We start from the raw sequence: 21,391 nt of genomic DNA, 5'->3' as shown, positions 1-21,391 counted from the left end.
TAAAGCTTCAGATAATCTCTAAAATGTGTTTTCCAGTATTCATTTCCCCCATGCTACAGAGTAAGAAAAGCTACCAAAGTGCAGCATTAAGAATGGTAGACACATTAGACTCAGTGTATCACAATACCAAATTTCTCTACTGTTAATTTTCTATTACTAGGGAGTATTACATGAAAGGAATTTTTCCCTGCCACAAACACCACAAAGCACTGAAAGGAGCTTTGTTAAGCATTAGAAAGTACGAAACAAAACAGCTCAAAAGCATATCCCCCAGACTTTGAACAGAGACGAAAAACAGCAGGATGACAAGTTATACTATACATCAATTGTATGGGTAACTGCCTACGCATACATCCTTATTCCATAATCAGTGCCAAGCAGCTTACCTGTTTTTCACCAAAAGTAAGCTACCTGAAATTACCTTTGAAGTACCACATGGTAAAGCACAGGCACATTGACAAAACTGCTGGCATGTGTCAAAGCCCTTTGTTTACTACACTCAAGCAGAGGAACTGCTGCCTCAGAGTACAGTTAAAAATCTAAGTTAAACAAACAAAGTTTATTAACAATGTCAGAATTGAAGATGAGGATATCATACTTCACATCACTTTTCAAGAAAGCATTTATTTTGAAATTGTCTTATAATTTGTGAAAATAGCACAGTAACTAGAATATCACTTTATGATTTTCAATACATCTCAGCATCCAGAAATATAGTTATCTGAAGTTTCAACCACTTTCAACCACATTTCATTATGAAAAATCAGTTCTGTATACAAGTATGAAAATTTTTAGAAAGAAACTTCATAATCCATGCATATGTGCACAGGTTTATAAGAATATTTCTGCTAGTTGCAACAGCATTTGTTTTAAAACACTTAACTATGTCATTATTTATGTAGGGAACCTTATGTCTTACATATTCTATATTTTCTATAAATCAATCAATAAATAAAAACCCCACAACTTCAAAACCCATGAATTAGTAGTTTGTAGAAATTCATATGAATACTACTACTAGGGTCAAGACAGTTTTTTTCTCTGTAGTATTTATTCATAGTTTTCAGCAAATATCTAACTTTAATTTCTCCATTTTTTATCTAAAAAACCACAAGATTTAACTACATACAGTTCCAGAGAGCACATCATGAGGGCAGCAGTTGAGAAGGTGACTCTTGCATACTCTGTCATCACTAAATTTGATTCGCTGGCGGGTCGTATCACCTGCAATATAGAAATCAACACATTCCAGGTGAGATATTTGGAGAAGCAAAACATGTTCTACAAGTTACATGCAAAGTGTTAACATTCCCCTGTTACCTAGTGAAAACCTATGGAAGCTAGAACTTAAAATATTATATGGTTCTTGGCCAACAAAACAACCAAATAAAAAATACACGTTTAAATGCTACAAAATACTATTTTAAAATGCTTTCAACTTCCCCTTCAAAAATGCAGCACGAAAAGTTCTTGAAACCAGAAGGACAATATAAGCTTAAAAACATTTTGCTATGACAGCATTTGTGAAAGGAGCTATGTAACGCTCTATTCAGATTTTGCATAAAATTATGATGTATTTGTATGTAGCAATTAGCATATAAAGTAGTCTTCTAAACAAAATAATACACATTGAGAGTCTTCTCTGAATCCCACCTGACACTCATTCTATTATTTTGCTCTTGGATGCAAAGCACCCTCCTACTTCTGATGGCAGCTGCACAAAGAACTGGCAGAAGAATGTATTTAAATGCTTACAAACCTGGAAAAAGAATCAGTCAAACATATGAACATAGCCTATATGCAACACTATTTTACAGATGTTGGAACATCCCCGTATCATGAGCCACACTTTTTTTTTTAATATAGATATACATGCTGCTAGGCTGGAAACATCTTAATTATACCTTCGCTTTGGCAGGTTGTAGTTCCTGCATCAGCAGAAGCATCAACCTGCCCACACACTGAAGTCCAAATGCAAGTTTAAATAATCCCATCTGTCAGCAAGACCTAAAGTCTTCAGATCAAAATAACTAGCTGATATTTTAGGGGAGGGAATGTGTTTTCCTTCAAGTCATATTGTAATTGTCACTGTTCAAGATCTGGAAGCGAGATCACTTATGGCTTTCTTGCTGGTAAGACACAGGCATGATAAAGCACCTTGATCTCTCAGGATATATCTACTTATTTATTAAAAAAAAAACAAAACAAAAAAAAAAAAAAAAACAACCTGTTAAAATCTCCAATCATTGAAAACCTACTGGTGAATTACTGAAGCAAGGAGGGCTGCTGAAGAAGAAAAGAAAAAAAAAAAGATGTAGAATGAGTTCAAATTGTAACCTTTTCCATCAAGTATTTTAAGTGTGAATATATTTCACAGCTTAAGTAATTACTGCTTCATTACATTTAACCTGAAATGCTGAGAATTTTGAATCTAGTAAACAATTTGAAAAGTCCAAGCCATTTCTTCAATAACTATAACAGAGAGGAAAAATAAATATGTTCTCACTAATCAAGCCTTTCTCACTATTATGTAATCAGATTTTTAAATAACACTTCTATGCATAGGATGCTAATATATAACATTTTCAGATGGCAAAGTTTCAAATTCTTAAGCAACCAAAAGTTTGCAAAAACACCACATACTTAATTTACTTGCGGGATACAATCCCATTAAAATCAGTAATTCCCAAGCTAGAACAGCTTCAAAGCAGTTCAACAATAGGTTTTCTAGAGGGCAAGTCTAGTGTTATTTACAATACAAAAAATTTAGAGCAATCCCTTTATAATCATGCCTGCTACTGTAGTAAGAATTTGAGTTTTGTTTTCTTTTTCCTTTTCAGGGAGGTGGATCCATTTTGTTTTGTAACACATAACTGCGTTTGTTCCACATTCATTAACACATCTGAAAAGTTAGCGATAACTCACGGCTCGGCGAATGCGGGACCTTTCTGACACTCCCTTGCAGATTGATGTAGGCAGGCAAAGATACATTGAACCTTTATAAATAAAACAAGGGGCCAGATTGTTCAGTTTGTATAGAATAGACTCTGCCAGCAATTTTAACACAGCATCTAGAAATACATGTTGACTGTAAAGATTCTTCTATATAGAGACAAATGAACAAAAATCAAGTAAAGTATTTTTTTAAAAAGACAGTTGATGGCATATGAATGCTAATCTATCAGGAGGGATACCGAGATTAGAAAAAAATCTCTCTAAGACTCATGGTTCCTTAGGTAAAGGGAGAATGAAGTATTTTCAGAGATGTTACTGCAACATCTAGAGGTAGCTTTTTTTTCATACCTCTACCACAACTAGTACCCAACTCCCCCATCTGCAATACAAACTCTCTTGCTTTTTCCATTTAAATGGCTAGTGTGACAGTCATAATTACCAAAGCATGATAAAACAATATAGAAAAAAACAGTAGCAGAAACTGAAGTAGTGACTCCTTAAGAATGTGTTCCATATTTACATTTTAATTGGCATTTACTCTTTCTGCACTGTGCCTTTGGTCCAGGGCTTAAGGGTCTTCCAGATCGGTTCTCTTGCAAAGAAAATTCAGATATTCACCTTTTCCTCCTTATGCAAGACAGTCTCATACATTTGCCTTTTTCTTCCCTCTTAATCTATGCTGTTCAGTGTCATGTATTATGCCCTAACAATAACTGAATTCTGCATCCCTCTAGCAGCTCACTCCAGAGCCAGATAGCCTCAGAAGACATTGCATCCACTTCTCCATGTATTTTGTGAGCTCCACATATCCCCAAACAGTGTAGATGTGCTGGCAAAGACAGAAGGTGCATTCTGCTGCAGACCTACAGATGAGCCATCTTGAGAAAGTGACCACCTCTGGAGTCTACACACTTTGCTAGGAAGAATCTATAGAACCACTATACACTGACCTTAGTCGAATGCAAAAGACACTTTTGCAGATGTTTTTTAAAGATTCAAATAATATAGGTGTGAATAAAAGTGTTCTTAACCCTAGCATTTCAGTAGCGCTTTGGATAACCAATATACTACTACTCTTTATCTACCTGAATTTAAGTTGATAGTGTTTGACTGCTTGGCCATACAAATATGAATACAAGAATACAGAATACAAGAAGTCTTCCGCTTTTGTCTTTTCTTTTTAAAGCAGGGAAAAAAAATACATCTAGGTACCAAGTAGCTACAGTCATTTAAACTTAAGAAGTATCCTTGCACATTCATGAACAAACAGGAGACTATCACTGATATTTCAGGCTATAACAAGTGCTATTGTAATATTTAATTAGCTCAGAATAGCACCTTATTTAACCCTGTCTCTGTAGAGTAGCTGTTAGCTGCTTGATCTTTAGGACTTATTAAAGAAATCACTGTAATTTGCCGGTGCATCACAGTAGTCAACATCCATTACCACAAGGCATTCCATTGTTTCCAATTTGTTGAACTTTATTTTTTATGTGAAATTTAAGATCTTTATACAGAAACACGGGGGGGGGGGGGGGGGGGGAATCAGATTTACCTAAAGCAGCAGCAGCTTTAGTTTTATTCAAAGTATCTGGCCCAAACCACATTTCTGTAATGTATTACTTTCATGATGAAGAGAGAACTTTGAAACAGAATTGAAACCATTCTAAAGACAAAGCCAATTATCAAGGAAATTACTATGCTTGCACATGTCATATCCTTTATAAATGTAAGGAAACTGCACACCTCTTCACTAAAGACACAAATATTAGAACACAGTATCTTAACAGACAGTAGCAGTAATGAAAACCTTTTAAGGAAGTTTTACAAGTTTGTTAAACATTGACTACAAAAATAATGTCAACTATTTAATATTATTAACACATATTAATATCAATACAGACTATCAATTGCTAACATCAAAAAGATTAGACCACAATGTGCAACTATAACTACGCAACTCACTTTGAATTCCCAAATTTAACTTTTGAACAAGCCTCTACAACTTTGTTTCTGTTCAATATATTTTAACTGCAAATCAGTGGAACAAGTATGCCTACATCAATGATGCTTATTGTCAACTGCTTATAACAATGATTTGATTCATCTTCTCTTACTATTCTGATGTATCCTAACACACTACTAACAACCACCCTGATCCATGCACCAGACTTACCCTTTGGAATCAAATTGTAATCTCCAATTATAAACACATGGTGGAAATTCATACAAAGATAACAATGTGCATTTTCATTTGCACACTGTTGACTTTCTGTGCTAAGCTACACCAAACAAAACTGGCTGGGTTTCCATTCAAATTTCTGAAGTGCATGTTCTGACATTTTGACAAGGGATCTCAAAGGTTTCTTCATAAAGAGCTATTAACTAGTAGAATACTGGTTAAAGACTGTCTAGCAAGTTTCACCTGCAAAGGAAGAGCCTTGTATAACAATACTTCAGCATCATTACTTAATACCTGCTTGTATGTGGCTTATGCAGACAAAGAAGATCCTGTTCCTGTTACAGACTGAATAAGGCAGCTAATTCTAATATTCTTGCCATTAACGGTGGACACATTTTTACCATATTACATATAGAACACTACACCTCTATGCAATATTTCTTCTGCTTCACAGTATGACTGAACTAACACCTGTAAATACAGAATATAATTGTGAAAACTTTTTAATTAACGACTTACAAGTGGAATAAACTTAGGAATGATATTCTTTTGAGGCTAAAATATGCCCATTTGCTTCTTTATAATGTCTTTCCAAACATGGTCCCAACTCAAGAGTGGAAGAATTCCTCAAGTCCTTTACTTTTTTCCTTACTTTTAAGGGCTAAAGTACCAGAAATCTATACTAAGCCAGCAAATGCACACAATTCACTAAATACTGTTGCTGTTGGAGCCTTCTGATCACCCTCAATTATCAAATAAAGAATCTTTCATGAAGTTTGTGTCTTACTACAACTTCTAGATTTCTGAGCTGATATTATCTAAACATTTTGTTAGGTTTTGCACACATTTATACAGACAAGGTATCTTCTGCCTTTAATTTGCTGCTGCTCCATATTTGAATCAAGGGTCCTCAGGGGATGTTCTTACCTTCCTAATCTGCCTCCTAGCCTAAAGGTATCCAAATGGCTAGCAGCACGCTCCAGTTACAGACAAAATATTCAAATTCACTTCAAAAGCATAAACTATCTTCCGCCTCAACGTGCGAAGCATACAAGTTTGAAAACAAAATGAAACATCCTGAAAATACCAGCATCAACCCACTACTCATCCTTAGGAACACAGAGAACTTCTAATTATTTCTGTATGAAAACATGGAAATGCTTTAACAAAATATTAAAGGAGTAACTTTAAACAGGAATTTAAGTGATCTGATCAGGTTTATGAGTGTACCAGAAGCCATAAGCCACCATCATCACCTCAAGAACATAAGCAGACAAAGAATTTTAGACCTCTCCAAAGCTGTTCAGTGTCCATGGCTCTGACAGTCATGTCACAGGGTTGCTGCTTCCACTGTAGAGACACTCAGAATTAAATGGAACTCATTATTGTTAAGTCCGACATGCTAATGCTAAAAGTATTCTTAAGAGACTGAGATTAGTAAGGCATTTGCACCAAGGATGATGCTCTAAAAGCTGCTGTCCTTTCCCTCCCCAATAAAACATTACATTTGCACTAAGTCATCTTGTACAAAGAGACTGAAGACTCTAGGCTATGAGCTCTAATTTACACCTGTTACCACATAAAGAGTGTCACCGCATGAAGACCAACTTCAAGTGAGGTAAGCATGGAAGTGTCATTTCAACTCCTTCCAAACAAAGGAGATCATGGAGAAGTCACACATCAGTAATCACTGTTAAGCACAACTGAAGTGGCTAGCATTAAAAAAAGGACTGAGGTGAACGGATGCAAAAGGATATTCTAAGTTTCAGTGAAAAAATAACAAGATGTAGAACAAGAAAAATGCTTTGTTAGTAACAGGTAAAGAACTGAGTTCAGATTCCAATACAGCAGTCCAGATCAAAAGGACAGCAGGTGAAGCAGAAGAGGTACTGACTGGTGCTTCTTCACATACACAGGCTCCGTATAGTTGAAGTCTCCAAAGATTAAAAAACTTCTGCTAGTCACATAAGTATCCTAGTATCCTAAGAGTATGTTTGGGGAATATTTTCACGACCACGTGTAAATCTCAGATGCACACACAATGTTACCTTTTCGTCTGTAGAGAAGAACCTAATAAACATTGCTAGTTTGTCAGATTTTTAGAAAACAAACAGATTTTCATAAAAACTATCCTCTATTTCTTTGTAACAGTCAAGTCTTGGCAGTTTCAAAATGCTACAGGGTCATTCTGATCTGATTTGGGTCTGCAAAACTGCCAAAGAATGGCTCTACACAACCCTTTGCTTCTAAACTATTCCTTGCACTGACTCTAGCATTTGTGGCAAGGCAGATCAGGTAACTGACCTGACGAAAAAACAAATCAGTTGAATTAGGCCTTTTAAAGAGCACTTCGTAGTATTTATCCATATCATCTAAGCTCTTAAAAAAAAAAAATCCTGAGATAAGTGCTATGTTACAGTTCGTTCATTCGTAAATGACTTCATTTATTTAAAAAAGTTGTAATACTATTTCTAAGAATCCTTTCTGTGTTCTAGAGAACAGAGGTCGCCGAAACAGGCTTCACCTAAACATATTATTTTAAAAGTTTAATCAAAGCTACTCATTTTACAGTGACAAGTTCATATGGCTCTGGTCATTGTCAAGAAATTCTACTTGAACTGATCTTCTATTGCCCAATTTAATAGAAAGTCAAAGGACAAATTTTAATTGCTAATAGTGTAAAAATTATATGGATAAAATATTCAGATGAAACAACATAAGGTTAGCACCTTATCTTCAGCATTCGTCTCTCAGTATCTGAAAATCCACACTACATATTCAGTAACTTACATTTAAGCCTCTATTTAAGCATGCCCTCTTATTGACACTCTTCAGTGATATGTTTTCCATATTTAGGAGGATATTTTTTCAACTTGCAGTCATGACAATGCAAAACACAGTCCAGTTACTATCAAAATCTGAGGTTTTTTTTTTAATTCCACTAGTCCTCTTCCGATCCAATTTTCCACTTTTCTTGCAAACTTCTCTGACAAGAAGTTTAAATCCACTATACTTAAGGTATTTATAAACATTTAGTTTTGAAATAATAATGTGCTTTTCCTAGTGTGTAACAGAACCATACCTGCCATTAGTGAGATTAACAGCAGAAATACTTTTTAGATACCCAAAATGAATTCTAAAAACTGCAATTCAGTGGAAACACCTGAAGACCATCTGCCAATTTCCTTTTATATCACCTCTCTGGCAGGTGTCTGTCACCTGAGCAAAGGCATGCTCTTACCAGAAGGGGACTGGGCTGGTCAGCTGAAACACAGCTGCCTGAACATCACATCCTCTCCCTGCAACAGACTTGAGCGCATCACATGTTGAGAGATGTGACTACAACTGCATCTATCCCACTGATGAAATCCAGACAAGGGAGGAAGCAGGTTGTCAGAGCAAGTCACTAAGCTCTTGATTTTCCCTGCCCACAGAGTCCTTTGGGAAAGGATACAGCACAGGGCAGGCCAGAAGCTGTAAACTTAATACCGGAAAACCACAGATTGTGCAATTCTGTTGAAGTGAAAAGAGTCCTTACCAACACATCTTGTTCTTTATAAATATTCCTAAAGCAACTTTACTGTTCACTAGGTAATCTCAAAAATATTTTTAATTATTTAATAATTTAACAATTAATTACTCAATACTAAAGTCAATAACAAATTCATAACAACATTTAAAAGCTACATCCTGAAAGCTTCTTCATTCTGGCCCCAGAGATACTACTTCATAAGAGTGTGCACAAACCTTCACAAATTACAGCCTACAGTTCAGTTCCTAAAACCATGTTTGAGCATCTCATAAGAGAATTTTCAAAACCATTTTGGCAGCATGTTCCTATTCTCCACAGAGGATACTACAATCTCTAAAAGATTAATATAGACTACATATTCAGCCAATGCCATTTGCTTTGACTTTACCACTGAGTTTGTGCTATTCTCATTGCAGATCAAGCATTTGATCTGCCTAACACAGGTGAGAATTTTAAACTTGCACATTCTAGACAAAAAAAGGAAATCTGTGAAGTATTTTGGTAATTTTGAACAATATAGTACACAGAAACATTACCTAAATAAGATTTGTTTTGGAAACATTTGTAAATCTGTTGTCAGGCAGAGCAAAATAAGATGGAATAAGGACAAGTAGGGAAGTGAGAGTCATGATATTTCATGATCTACCAAGAAATGAAAAAACTGCCACATCCTAACGAAAAGCTATGATTTGCATATTATTAGAAATAGAATATTTGCCAGAGAGGACCCCCTCCCCCCAAAAAATCCACTACTCTCAAGGTTAGCAGTATTTTGATGACCTTGAGCCCGGCCTTGAATTTAGCTTTGTAGAATAGGATGATTTTCAATGTCGGTGAACACTGTGGTTTAAATAATGCTCCACTGGATTTATTTTTCTTAAAACTAAATTAGCATTACAGAGACACTCAATTTCTCACTTAATCCAATAATGAAATCCAGTTCTGCAAACACTCTTCTTATCCCTTCTCATCACGCTAATTTAAATTTTTCTCTCTCCTTTCTAGCAGGTTAATTTCCAAACAGTTCAGCACATCTTTGTAGGGGATGGATTTATGATTTTCAGGGATATAATAATATGATGACTGTTTTCACCACAATGCTAGAGGAAATCTAGAATCATTTTTTTCATGGTTTAAATCCTAAATGTAGCATTTCTAAATAGCTGTCACAGGTAAATCCCCCTGTAAGGGGATAACACATTCATAAACTGCAATACCCCCTCTCCCTTTTTTAAATTAATATTGTGTGTAGTCCTGACTAGCTCTCTTGAGACTCTGATCTAGGTGCCAGCACAGGGAAAATGCAAGATCCATAAGCATGTTACCTTGCCAGACTAAGCACTTAGACGTGCGCAGGCACAACAGGAAGTATTTATAATTATCTAGCTCAGACACAAATACCCTAAGTCAGATCCAACATGCTGACTACTCACTAACCAGGCCTGCTTTGGAAGGTAATCTCTGCAGAATAATACTTTTTCAATGAGACTGTCATGCTCCCCACTAAAATAACTATTAGTATTTAGCACAAAGTACTCATGATATAGCAGATGTGAAGGTTAGTAACACTTATTCAGAACCTTAGATTCTAAAAAACAAACAAAAAAACCCATACACAACCTAACAGAAAAACAGCATTGCCTCAGTACTGACGGACAACTGGCACATAAAAGGCAAACCCCAGCTTTACATAACCTACTAGAGCACAGGAAAATAGATAATCATTAATTGAGCATGAAGTTCAACAAACATGCATGCTACCACATGCTTGCAAGACTTAGAACAACATGCAGAACACTGAAATGATTTCTAATTAGTCTCCCTTTTTGTGCAGTATTCCCTTGTTTATAAATAAAATCGTTCACTTAAATAAAAAGGTGGACAGCACCTTTCCTTCAGTCCACAAACTTTCTGAATTCATGGATTACTGTCAATTCAAACTTGTATGCTGATCACTACGCACAGTTTCAAAATTTTCAGAAAAATTTTACAAAGTGATAATTCTTCAGTTCATACTAACACCATAAAGTGATCTGAAATCTGACTGTACATCTAGTTTATACTTCTTGGGATTAATGCCACTGAACTGTTAAACTTTTAACTTATTTTTTTTTTTTTTAAGTTCATCCACTTGGGTTAACTAAATTCTATCAGAAAGCAATGGCCATACCCACCTGCTGATTGAAATGATGGTTTGGGTCAGACTTTAGACAAAACTATAGTAACATGAAAGCACCACTGCTCTACTGAAGCAAGTGTTGCTTGGGTGGGTTTCTTTCTTCTTTTTAATTCTGGTTTGAACGAAGCAAACTGCTGTTTCCCTCAAAAGGTAAGCGACGCGGGAAGGACCCGTGGGTGCGCCTTTAGCAGCATGTTCTGCTGCTGACCCGGGAACCGCGGGAAGGATGTGCCAGTGCGACCCAGGAGCAGCAGGGGGACCTCAAACTGCAACATTATGCCTCGAGCAACTGAAGCAGCCCCACGGGGCTCCCACTGCCCAGAGAACGCCTGGCGTTGGCAGGCCCGCGCGGCTCCCCCAGGCCCAAGCGGACGCTAAAGGCGGGAGGCGGCGTGCAGCCCACCCCACCCCCCCGCGGCTGACCTATGACCTCGACAAGCCTCGCCCCCGCGGGGGGGGGTGGGGGGGGGAGCGGGCCCTGGGCCCGCCCCGTCACCGTCAATGGCCGGCCGGCCTCCCCTCCCGGCACCGCCGTGACTGCAGGGGCTTCGGCGGCTCCGCCTCAACGCCTCGCCTCGCCTCCCCTCCCCCACCCCGACCGGGGGGCACTTACCGTCCCGGGACGTGCCCATGAGCTGGTCCAGCATGGCGCGCATCTGGGCCTGCGCCGACATCTTGAGCGCGCGGGGCGCCGGCCTAGCCCGGCCGAGTCACTCCGACAGCGGCCTACAAGGCCCGAGGCCCGGCGCGGCTCTCAGCCCTCCCCTTCGCGTCACTCGCGGGCCCGGGCGGAGCCGCTCCCCCGACGCCGCGGGGGGAGAAGCGTGCGCTGCCTCTGCCTCGCGCTCCCGGTGACAGGCGGAGCGGGAACCCTGTCTCGCGCCGGGCTCGGGCTCGGCGCCTTCCCCTCCCCTCTCCTCGCTCTTCCTCTCACGCCTGCCACGCGCGCGCGCCAGCGGTAACGGAAACCCGCGCGCATGCGCACTAGCCTGCTCGTCCACTCCGCGACGTCAGCGCCGACGAGCTTTAACGCCCGCCGATTGGCCATGGCAGACGATGTTCGGCCGGTGACGCGCGGCGCGGCGGGTTCCCTGATTGGGCCGGCCGTGCTGCGCCCCAGGAGCGCGCCGATTGGCCGGGCGGCCCCGCGTTGCTGCCGTGACGTGCCGAGCTCGAGGGCGGCAGGCGCGGCCGTTGCGCGGCCTTGCGGCGGGAGGCGCTCCCGGCCGTGGGCTCGGCCCGAGCCGGACGGCTGCGCGGGGCTCCCGCGGCCCCGGGCCCGCTCCTTGAGAACAGAGGTCCCCGGGTCCCGGCGCCCCTTCCACCGAGGAGCAACAGTAGGCTCCACAGACGCAGCCTACCCCACCCCAGCGAGAAAGGACAGGGTGAAATATTTCTCTTTTGAACAGACTGCCACTAAAACTAAATAAAGGGTGAAAACAAAGAAAGAGTAACCATAGCAGCCTGTTACGAAGGAAATGAGGACCAGAGCATGACGGAGGTAGTCACTAGTTTGCAGAGGACCCTCCTGTCAAGCAACATTCACAATCAGAAATGAAGATTTTTAGCTCTTTTACATTAAGAGGTCAAGAAACTTGATATAATTAAAAATGCAAAACAGGAAGAAAACCTGAACTGTGTAATAAGCTACCCTTAAACCAAAGGTCCTATCCCTGCTTAGTCAGCTCCAGGAAAAAAACATTTTTTTTTAACATCTGCTGGGATGTTACTGCATAACATTAGCAAGTTATTAAATGCATGGGTGCACATACACATCTTGGCTATGTAGGAGTAGGTGTGAATGGTATTTATGTCTGAGCAAGCATAGACAGAAGATGCTTTTTAAAGATGAAATTTCCTTAATAGATTGACATTCCACACCATTTCAAAGGTTCTGTTCTCACAAGCTGTCAAATGCGGTTACGGTTTCATAAGTGAGAAAAGCTACTATAATAGCAAGTTTTTAGAGAACTTCCCTTAAAACTGACATAACTTATGTGTTGGATACAATTAAATTTCCAGAGCACCAAGACTCAATGTTAAACAAAGCAATTTCACAACTTCTATCCATCCTAACTCATTTTGCAGATGTCCCCTTCTTAACCATGTTGCCATCTAGTGCCCAAAAGCAGTCAATGACCAGCACAAGTAAGGATAAGTTCCAATTGTCCACAACATTGTGTTAATTTAAGATAATCTTAATAAAGAGAGAAAAGGCAATATAAATAAGCCCTAGGAAGTCAGCTAGAACTAACTGGATTTAAAAGGAATTTAACTAGTGCTCAAAAACAGGCCCCTATAACAAAACACACTCATCAATGCTCCTCAGTCACTCAGAACATGCACTATTTTCAGCATCCTTTAACATATAAACTTTGTTTAGTTATTATATTGTTTTGGATCACAGAAGCGATCCAAATAGATACCAGTTAAATTTCTTTCTATTGATATCTTAGTATGTTTAGGAGAAAAGGAGAAAGTTCAGGCATCATTTGCACCCAAACTACATATTTTTTTTAGCTCTAGGTACTTTTTAAAGAGTGAAGATTGCTCCATCCCATCTATCTCTAGCCAAATTTCAGCTCTGGTTTCAGTGAGCGATGCATTTTCATCTGGAACAATATACAACAGACTTTGGATAGGGTACTTTAGCCCATCCGGAAAATACTTCACTAAGTAGAGAACATACCAGTTGCTTCAAATAAAGTATATCACAATATCAAAGACACTATATCAATTCTCTGGGTATCCTGACTCCTAGTAACTTTGATCAAGCGAGCTACTAATAGGTTAGTACATTTCTACCTGGGACATCACCAGTTTCCAAAATAACACCATTATTGTTCACCTAGTAAGGCTCTGCAAAAACTGCCAAAAGCATTTTCAGTTCACAGAACCTTAAAACATTTAAATTCACATTCACAAATATTCAGCTCACTGAAGCGTTTCTAAGACACATAATGTATTAGAACAGTATAAGAAGCCTACTACATTAAACTATTCCCAAGCCCTCAGAAACTTTTAATTCATTAAATCATATTCTTCTCTTGGAACTATTATCACTAGCTTGCTACTGTGGACAAAAATCTTCAAGATGGAAGAGGTCTCTGCTAACATCTTCAAGGAAAGGGCCTTTGCTCTTGGAAAAATGGAAAAAATGCTACACACAGAATATGACAGAAAAATACTACAAACAAATCTTCTTACCCTCACTTTTTGTAAAACTTAAAACTGTTTAAACAAAACAGTTCAGCAAAGGCAGTTTTGTCATGCTTTTCCCCTACAAATAAACTTTTTCTCGTATCCTGGAGGTTGCCTGTCACACCAGATATTCAGATGTAATGGGTGGGTTGGGTATGCTTAGTAAGAGAGGAATTTCCAGTTATGGATCCTTTGAATTACACCAACAACCTAAAACTGACCAAAAGCATAAGCCTAAGAAACCCAGACAATTTACATAACCAAGGATATTTATTCAGAGATAAATAACACAGCCATTTTGAAGTCCTTGGACGATGTTCTTAGCAAGCATTTGCATTTCTAAGAATCTCAACCCTTTCCTCCTGGCTGCTGAGGCAAGCTGAAGCCCACCAAGCCAGCAACCTCCTCAGGCGAGCGCTCCCCTTTGCCGTGATACTCCTGGTGAAGGGCCAAGTGCTCCCGGACACTGCGGAGCAAGCAGAGATACGTGGCTGCCTGGAAGTGCAGCTCCTGCTGGGCCCGACAGAGCTTCTCACTGGTGACCTACAGAGAGAAGGAAACAAGCGCCAGAGACTTCACCTCCCTCGAAGGCTACACGCTCCCGCGCTACCGCACAGGCAACCACGCGGCCTCGGGCAGACGCGCCCCCGCCTCCCCTGCGAGAAAACATGGCAGAAAGGCGGCGGGGTGGAGGAGATGATGGGAGCCCTCAGGCCCTGCATCTCTGGATCAAGCCCGGGACGGAGGCACCGGCAGCCCCCGAAGCGAGGGAGCCCGTGCCGTACCCGGTGGGCACGGAAGGCCGAGAGGACGTATTTATACACGGGCGTGTCCCGGTAGGGGCGGCCTGCCTGGGCGCTCGCGTGGCGGAGCTCGCGCAGGAGGCCTCGCAACGTCCGCAGCGGTGAACCAAGCCCCGCCATCTTGTGACTCTCCCGCCCACTTCTTGCCCTCCTCCAATCAGGCGCCGCCGCCTCGCCGCATCAGCCAATAAGGAAGCGGACGGAGGGCGCAGGCTTCAACCCTCGCGCTTTCGCCCGCATCTCGCGGGAGGGCGAGCTGGGCGGCGGGACCAGCGGGCGGTCCGGAAGGTGCCGCCAGCACAAGCTATCGAGCGCCGAGTCGCACGATCGCTTCCACTCTACTCCCGCCCCCGCACTCAGCTTGGGTCAAGTGCAGAAGTTCCAGCGTCGAGTGGAGGGAGCACGCGCCCCGCCCCAGCCCTGGGGGTCCTCGCGCTGGACGGGGTGGGGGGAGGAGCGAACTTCCAGCTGCGCGCGCCCGCCCGGCCCGGCTGAGGCGGCGTGTCCCTCGCGCCGCTCCGTCCGCCGCCGCTGCGGAGCCCGCGGGGGCCCCTCGCCCGAGCGGAAGGTGCCAGAGGGGAGAGAGCTGTGCGCTCGCGGGGCGGGGGGGGGGGGGGAGGGGTTCTGAATCACCGGGAAGGAAGCGGGGGCTTCATTCGGCCAGCCCCGGTGCTTGCGCGGCCCGCAGTGGAAAGTTGGGCCGTGTCCCTTTCTTTTTCCCGTGAGCAGCGCACGTGGGATGCCCGACCGCCGCTCCCAGGCCTTCCTTACGTGGCTGTAGGTGACGGAAGATGTGCTTGAGAAGTTTTGAAGTGTTCCGCAGTTTATTAGAATCAAGCAGAAAAGCTTGAACTCGAGACAAATTCTCAGCCATTTAAGTTTCGAAGTCCGCGCGTTTGAAATCAAATTCATGATTTTAATCGGTCTGAATATGTGGTGTTTATGATCATTCAGCATCAGAGCGATAGGTATGTACTTTCCCTGAGCAAAGGAAGGAAAACAAACATCCCCGTCATTAACCGCCGGCTCAAACGCTGCATTTTGGGCTCTTGGGGGGAGGGAGGGGTCAGGCTCAGCCCTCTCCCATGAACCTTCACGTCTCTTTGAGTGGAGGCTCAGCGTTGAAGTATCACGTTCATAACCATCATTGAAAAACTCCCGCCTCGGCCGTTCTGGAAAAGTCGCGGATAAAATGCACGCTGGCAGGAAGCAAAAGACGTGTCACCCCAGATGGGACTCGAACCCACAATCCCTGGCTTAGGAGGCCAATGCCTTATCCATTAGGCCACTGGGGCTACCACGAATGAAACTGCTGTAGGAGCCTCCTTATGCTTTATCTCCGCCTCCCTTTTCCTTATATGGTTTTCATTGTCTTCTAGTCGAGCCTCCCGATTGGACCGTGGCTCTCTGCCTACGGCTGGCAGGGCGCAGAATGGTTCCGCGAGGCCTCCTGGGAACTTATCGGTACGGCGGGGGCGGGGCCGTCACGCACGGCCTGCCGGGAGCGGTAGTTTCTTGGGAGAAAGGAGCGGTGGCTTGGCCCAGCGCCCGCTAGCAGGGAAAGAGCAGTTTCCTCCGGCTCTTAAATTAACGACGGTAGGTTGTCCTGAAATACTTCTAGTATTTTCTCACGGGGAAGTGGGAGAGGAAAAAATAGCAGCAGGAGATACTGCCTCCCTACATGATTTTGAAGCACTGCTTCTTGTTCCTAGTATTTCCCTGGCACACAGGCTTCCCTAACCTCCCCCAAATGCTGTATTTTTCTCCCTCCCCCCCCGAAAAAAAACCCACCACCACAAGCCCCCATATCAACCCTTCAAGTGGAGCATTTACATCTCTATTTTTTGTGAGAAATTATAGAGACATGGCTAATATGTACATTCCTCTTTATTTAATACAGCACAGACACAGGACACATACAAAAGAAAAGTACACTCATGAAAAAAGCCTGTCAGAGTTAAGGACAGGAACAGCTACACCATATTGAGTAAGGCTCTTATTGTAGAACAGGGGTCTGCTGGCTGCATGCTTGGATCCTGGAGCAAAGACTGCTGCTAAAATAGAAACAGCAACTACAAAAAACCCTTTGCAGCACTCCTTTCAGAAAAGTGGAAAGTGGAAGGGAAAGTTGCCCCTGGAACAGGTGAAGCAGGCATCATCTGCAAGAATTATGCTGTTGTGTAATCACAGGGTACATATGTTATCATCTTTTTGAACCAAAGCATTGTGAAGGATTGTAAACCTGAATATCTGGAGTGAAAAGATGAAGTCAAACAGAAGAGATTTAAAATTACAAGTCTCCTTGATAGGTCTCTGCTAGCCACATCTGGAAATGTATATTGGCTTCCCAATTAAAAAAAAATTCTAGCAGCAGTTAAACTGATCAGAACAATATACTCAATTTGGAGCTGGTGCAGGCTTTTGTGGCAACAGCTTCCCTATTTTCCTGCTTCAGTTCAGGATGCAAATTAAGCAGGCACCAGTTCCTCTGTCAAAGAGCCTTACACACTTTAAAAAAATTAAAATACAAAAGAGGGAAACAGGTGTATTTACAAAAATCCATGGCTGGTACAGTACATCATTTTTAAGACACACTAAATGCTACAATCTTTCAGGTCCTGAGATTATTACAAAAAAAAAAAAAATCAAAACTTGTATTCAGGTCCAGTTTTATAAGAGAGGAAAGAAATTAAATCACACATTTAAAATACAGTATCCCTTGAAGTTAGTGGAACACATCTCCTTAAAAATCCAAATGAAGGCGGTGCTAATCACCCAAATGTAGCTGCATTTGGTTGTTCAGCCGTGTTGTTGCAAGAGGGGAGCATGTCACATGGGGGTACTCTAGAGAGCTCAAGTAAGCACACAGCTGTTAGGATCTTCTCCATCACTAAGCACTATGCTCTGAAATATGCAAGTATTAGGAGCAAGGTAACCTTATATAAATGCATGATGGACTAAATAATGAAGCATTATAGGAATCACCAACTCAGGTTTGCCATCTATCTCATAGTAACTGTGCACTCCTTTGTTTGACACTGCAGACTACAAAGAATTGTAGCTGTCATTTAGTGTTCATTTGTAACAAACACTCAGCCAATTATTTGTTCTAAGACACACAGTAAAATGCAGGAAAAACTCTGTGTATCTGTTTTCTCAGCCCCTCACTTTACATAGCCTTATTCATTGTCATGATCAGCCAGACAGTCAGGAAGAACTACACTGGCTATTTCCAAATTTCTTAAAAACATATACAGTAATTGTGATAAAGGATACTGAAGACAAAACTCTGTCAGTGGGATGATTCTCCCTACTATTAGCAGTGCAGGTAAGTATTTGGAAGCTCTGTTCTTGAGTGAGCCTCTTCATCAGGCAGAGCTAAAGGGACTCACACTCTCACCTGTTTTTTCAGTTAAATATTCTGAACATAGTGCTTTTGTATCTTTAGAAGTTATAATCACACTGATGCCTTTTTATTATAAGCATCTGACTTACAAGCTAGAAAATGCAAACATTGAGGATTATTCATGGAAATGCTTCTAACCCTCTCTCAGGAAAAGACTACAAGAGACAAGTTACATAACAAGGGTACAACCTCAACTGCTAAAATATAACACTGTTCAGTAGACTTTAGGGGGGAAAGTAGTAATGAATTTTGTAATTTTTTTTAAAACAGTAGTCCAAAAATAATTTTTCTTCATCTATTTCCAGTATGGATCTTGAGAACTATGCAAGAACATGGTACTAATTGCTACATGATGGAATTACCAGCAATAACACACACACACTACAGTTCTCACCTCTGAGCTAAATTGTTCTTTTGTAATTACATACAAGGCTAAAATGTCAGTGAGAAATACGTGGGGAAAATTTTTTTTTAATTTTATTCAGAGATTCAGCTATTGTGTAGCTAATACATCCGCTTGTTTAGAAGAAACTTCCATTAAAGTAAGGAATTGATTGAATATACTTCTGATACTGGAAGGAAACACAGGATGTCTCTCACTAGCTTCTCCCCAAATCCAATCTGTACATAAAAAAAAAAAAATGCTGTGGCTTCTTAAACCAATTTTGAGAGCTGAATATTCTAAAAGCTCTTGGACTAAAACTCGTCACAAGATGATTTTAGCTTCCCTCTTAAAGCAATTTCATGACACTTGACACTAGGTGCTGCACCAGTGAAAGTTTTTTTTTTTTTTAATACAAATTTCTTTCTTCATGTTAGCAAAAACAGTTCTGCAGTACAGACATTCAAAAAATATTCCATTTTCTTTGGGTAAAACTTCAGCATGTGTTAACGGGGGTGGCTGGGGGGAAGGAGAGAATGTAACACTGAAACATGTAAAGAATACTTATCTGCATAGTTGATATTAATGACTACTAATCAAACTAAGGCCTTACCTGGAAAAAACTGAGAACATAAAAAATGTTTTTTCTCCCACCCCGCTCCCCACTGGTGAAATCTGATCAGTCTCAAAGCAGCTCTGGCTGCCTTAACAGCTACATGGTTTGGCTTACAACTGGTGGTATCTCCTGAATGGTTTTGGTTGGTTCTCTCACCTCCTTTCTCTTGGTGCTGGACAATAACAAACATTACTCTATTTTCTGGCAAGATACATCTGCATATGCTGCTGAGCCAAAAAACTTTAGCATTGAGCACTATAAAAGTCAAAGGTAGTGTAAACTACTAGTTTTGGATTACTTCACTATAAGGAAGAATGTCTCAGTTAATAGTTATTACATAAGCAGGAGAAGTTGGCATGGAAAATGAAACTGAAATTCATTTTAAAGTAACAAACTATGAAAACCCATTTCTTTTCCAGAGCTGCTCTAAAGAATTATAGTAGTCAAAAAATTGGCTACAAAATACAGACCTCTATCCTTGACTACTGGAAAGATTAGCACAGCATCATTTATGTGGAGTGTGCAAAACTGGCTGTAGGGAATTGTTGTGTTTCCCCAGTTTTGGGTTAGTTTGAGGCTATGCTGATCTCTCAGCATAACTTATAGCAGCAACAGGGCTTTCTGTGGCCCCAAAAGGCTATTACAGCAGCAAGGGATCACTGGGCATAGAAGTATGATGAAGCTACACCAGAAGTTTCTGCAACTAGAACATTCCCCTACATAACTTATTTTTCTAGTAGCCCAGGAAATCTGCTTCTGGCTGCTTTACATTGGCAGTGATTACTTCAACAAGGGACTTTGATTTTGAGAACAGCCACACCTGTTAAAAACATTACAACAGAGAGCACTCATCACCAGTCATAGATTTCTGATCTCCCAATTCAGCCAAGGATAAGGAGCAAGGGTGCCTCAAACAAATTAAACAGCACTAGAACAGCCAGGTTAGCCCAGTTTATTGCCAACAGTGGATGTGGCTAATTCCCACAAAAGTAATTTCACTGACTTGCCTAAGGCAGATCAGGAAGCATAATGACTTCCTCTGGCCAACCTACAAGCAACAGTACTATATTTGATGGCACCACTAGATTGGGAAAGAATATCTGCCTATAGCCTAGTTTACATAACAGATTCATTTAAGTTTATTAAAATGAGCTAAGAATTGAAATAGCAGTTACGCTCTTTTTTGCTGAAGGAACATATGTTGTATCAGTATCTTATTTATTGCTCTCTAGATAAGCTTTCCACTTAATTAGGAAGAACTTTGCATGCTATTCCTATTCCAGTTTCTGAAAAGAAAAGATAAAAACATCTTCCTTTCACAGTGCATCTCAAAATTAGATCTTGCCCCATGGAAGCACATCACAGAGCTACCACAGTCTAGTGATGCTATTTGTTATTGTAAGTTTAGCACTGGTCAACACATGAATTGCTAATTTCAGGTACGTATGTTTGTAATACTCAAAACCTAGACATCCTCAGCACAGAATTGTTAAAATCACTAGAAGATCTATTGCAGATAGCTAATTTTGTCAAGAGAACAAGGAAACAAGCATAAATGGTATCTTGACAGTTCACTTGCAGCTAACAATACATGAACTTACTGTTGATTATTTTAGGAGATCAAATTTCATCAAGAGAAAAGGTACAACTAGAAAAGTACTTTTTATGGTATATGATTTAAGCAGCTTGTGAAGCATGGCCAGGTTTAACTTCAATTGGCAGCTCTATTCTAACAGGTTACATAGAGCTGCTTCTTACTTACGTTGTATGACAGGAAGTGACAACTTTGGTAAATGTGAGAATCTTTGCAATAACTACCGTTGGGCTACACAACCAGCTATACACAAGATTCCTTGCAATTCATCTCAACTCAGACTTGCTGGAAGCTGCTATTTTAACCTTTTCTTTCTCCTGCTCACATTTATGTCAGCTGCATGCCTTTGCAAACTCTAATTGTGTGAAGTGGTCCAGTATTTAATAAGATATCCAGAGAGGGCCCATGTTTCACTTGTGACCTAATTAAATTCAGATTTAAAACCTTCAAGAGGAAAATGCAAGAAACTTCTTTTCCATTAGCCACTTCCTTTCTCCCATATGCATTTACATACACACCTTTTATTGTGTTGCCTTCTTTC

At 40.9% G+C, this 21,391-nt stretch overlaps 2 protein-coding genes and 1 non-coding gene across 13 annotated transcripts in view; all 3 read right to left on the bottom strand.

Moving 5' to 3' along the window:
- The window catches only part of LUC7L2 (LUC7 like 2, pre-mRNA splicing factor), a 52,616-nt gene extending 40,798 nt beyond the window's left edge, over window positions 1–11,818 (bottom strand). For 9 of the 10 annotated variants that reach the window (XM_062586855.1, XM_062586886.1, XM_062586863.1 and 6 more), the window contains exons 1-2: window positions 11,462–11,818; window positions 1,130–1,224 (exon numbers count right to left, since the gene is read on the bottom strand). In XM_062586855.1, the coding sequence (XP_062442839.1) occupies window positions 1,130–1,224; window positions 11,462–11,522 (156 nt within the window). In that variant the 5' untranslated portion in view covers window positions 11,523–11,818. Of the gene's footprint in view, window positions 1–1,129; window positions 1,225–10,843; window positions 10,859–11,461 lie in introns of those variants that run through there. The other variant, XM_062586929.1, reaches the window with a different exon arrangement.
- A 2,482-nt stretch (window positions 11,819–14,300) lies between these two features.
- FMC1 (formation of mitochondrial complex V assembly factor 1 homolog) lies at window positions 14,301–15,017 on the bottom strand. 2 transcript variants are annotated; one of them, XM_062586936.1, is made up of 2 exons: window positions 14,835–15,017; window positions 14,301–14,592 (listed from the first exon to the last, which is right to left on the bottom strand). In XM_062586936.1, the coding sequence occupies exons 1-2, from the start codon at window positions 14,970–14,972 to the stop codon at window positions 14,398–14,400; spliced, it is 333 nt and encodes a 110-aa protein (XP_062442920.1). In that variant the 5' UTR covers window positions 14,973–15,017; the 3' UTR covers window positions 14,301–14,397. The 2 variants fall into 2 exon arrangements, with proteins under 2 accessions (XP_062442920.1, XP_062442921.1); XM_062586937.1 differs by having other exon boundaries at window positions 14,901–15,007.
- A 1,057-nt stretch (window positions 15,018–16,074) lies between these two features.
- On the bottom strand, window positions 16,075–16,147 carry TRNAR-CCU (transfer RNA arginine (anticodon CCU)). The gene has a single exon. It is a non-coding gene; the product is annotated as a tRNA-Arg (tRNA).
- Window positions 16,148–21,391: the final 5,244 nt, after the last annotated feature.

Source organism: Rhea pennata, chromosome 1 (assembly GCF_028389875.1).
Source record: "Rhea pennata isolate bPtePen1 chromosome 1, bPtePen1.pri, whole genome shotgun sequence".
Classification (NCBI taxonomy): domain Eukaryota; kingdom Metazoa; phylum Chordata; class Aves; order Rheiformes; family Rheidae; genus Rhea; species Rhea pennata.
Note: the sequence above shows the minus strand (reverse complement) of the source record. Positions and strands in the feature narration are given on the sequence as shown.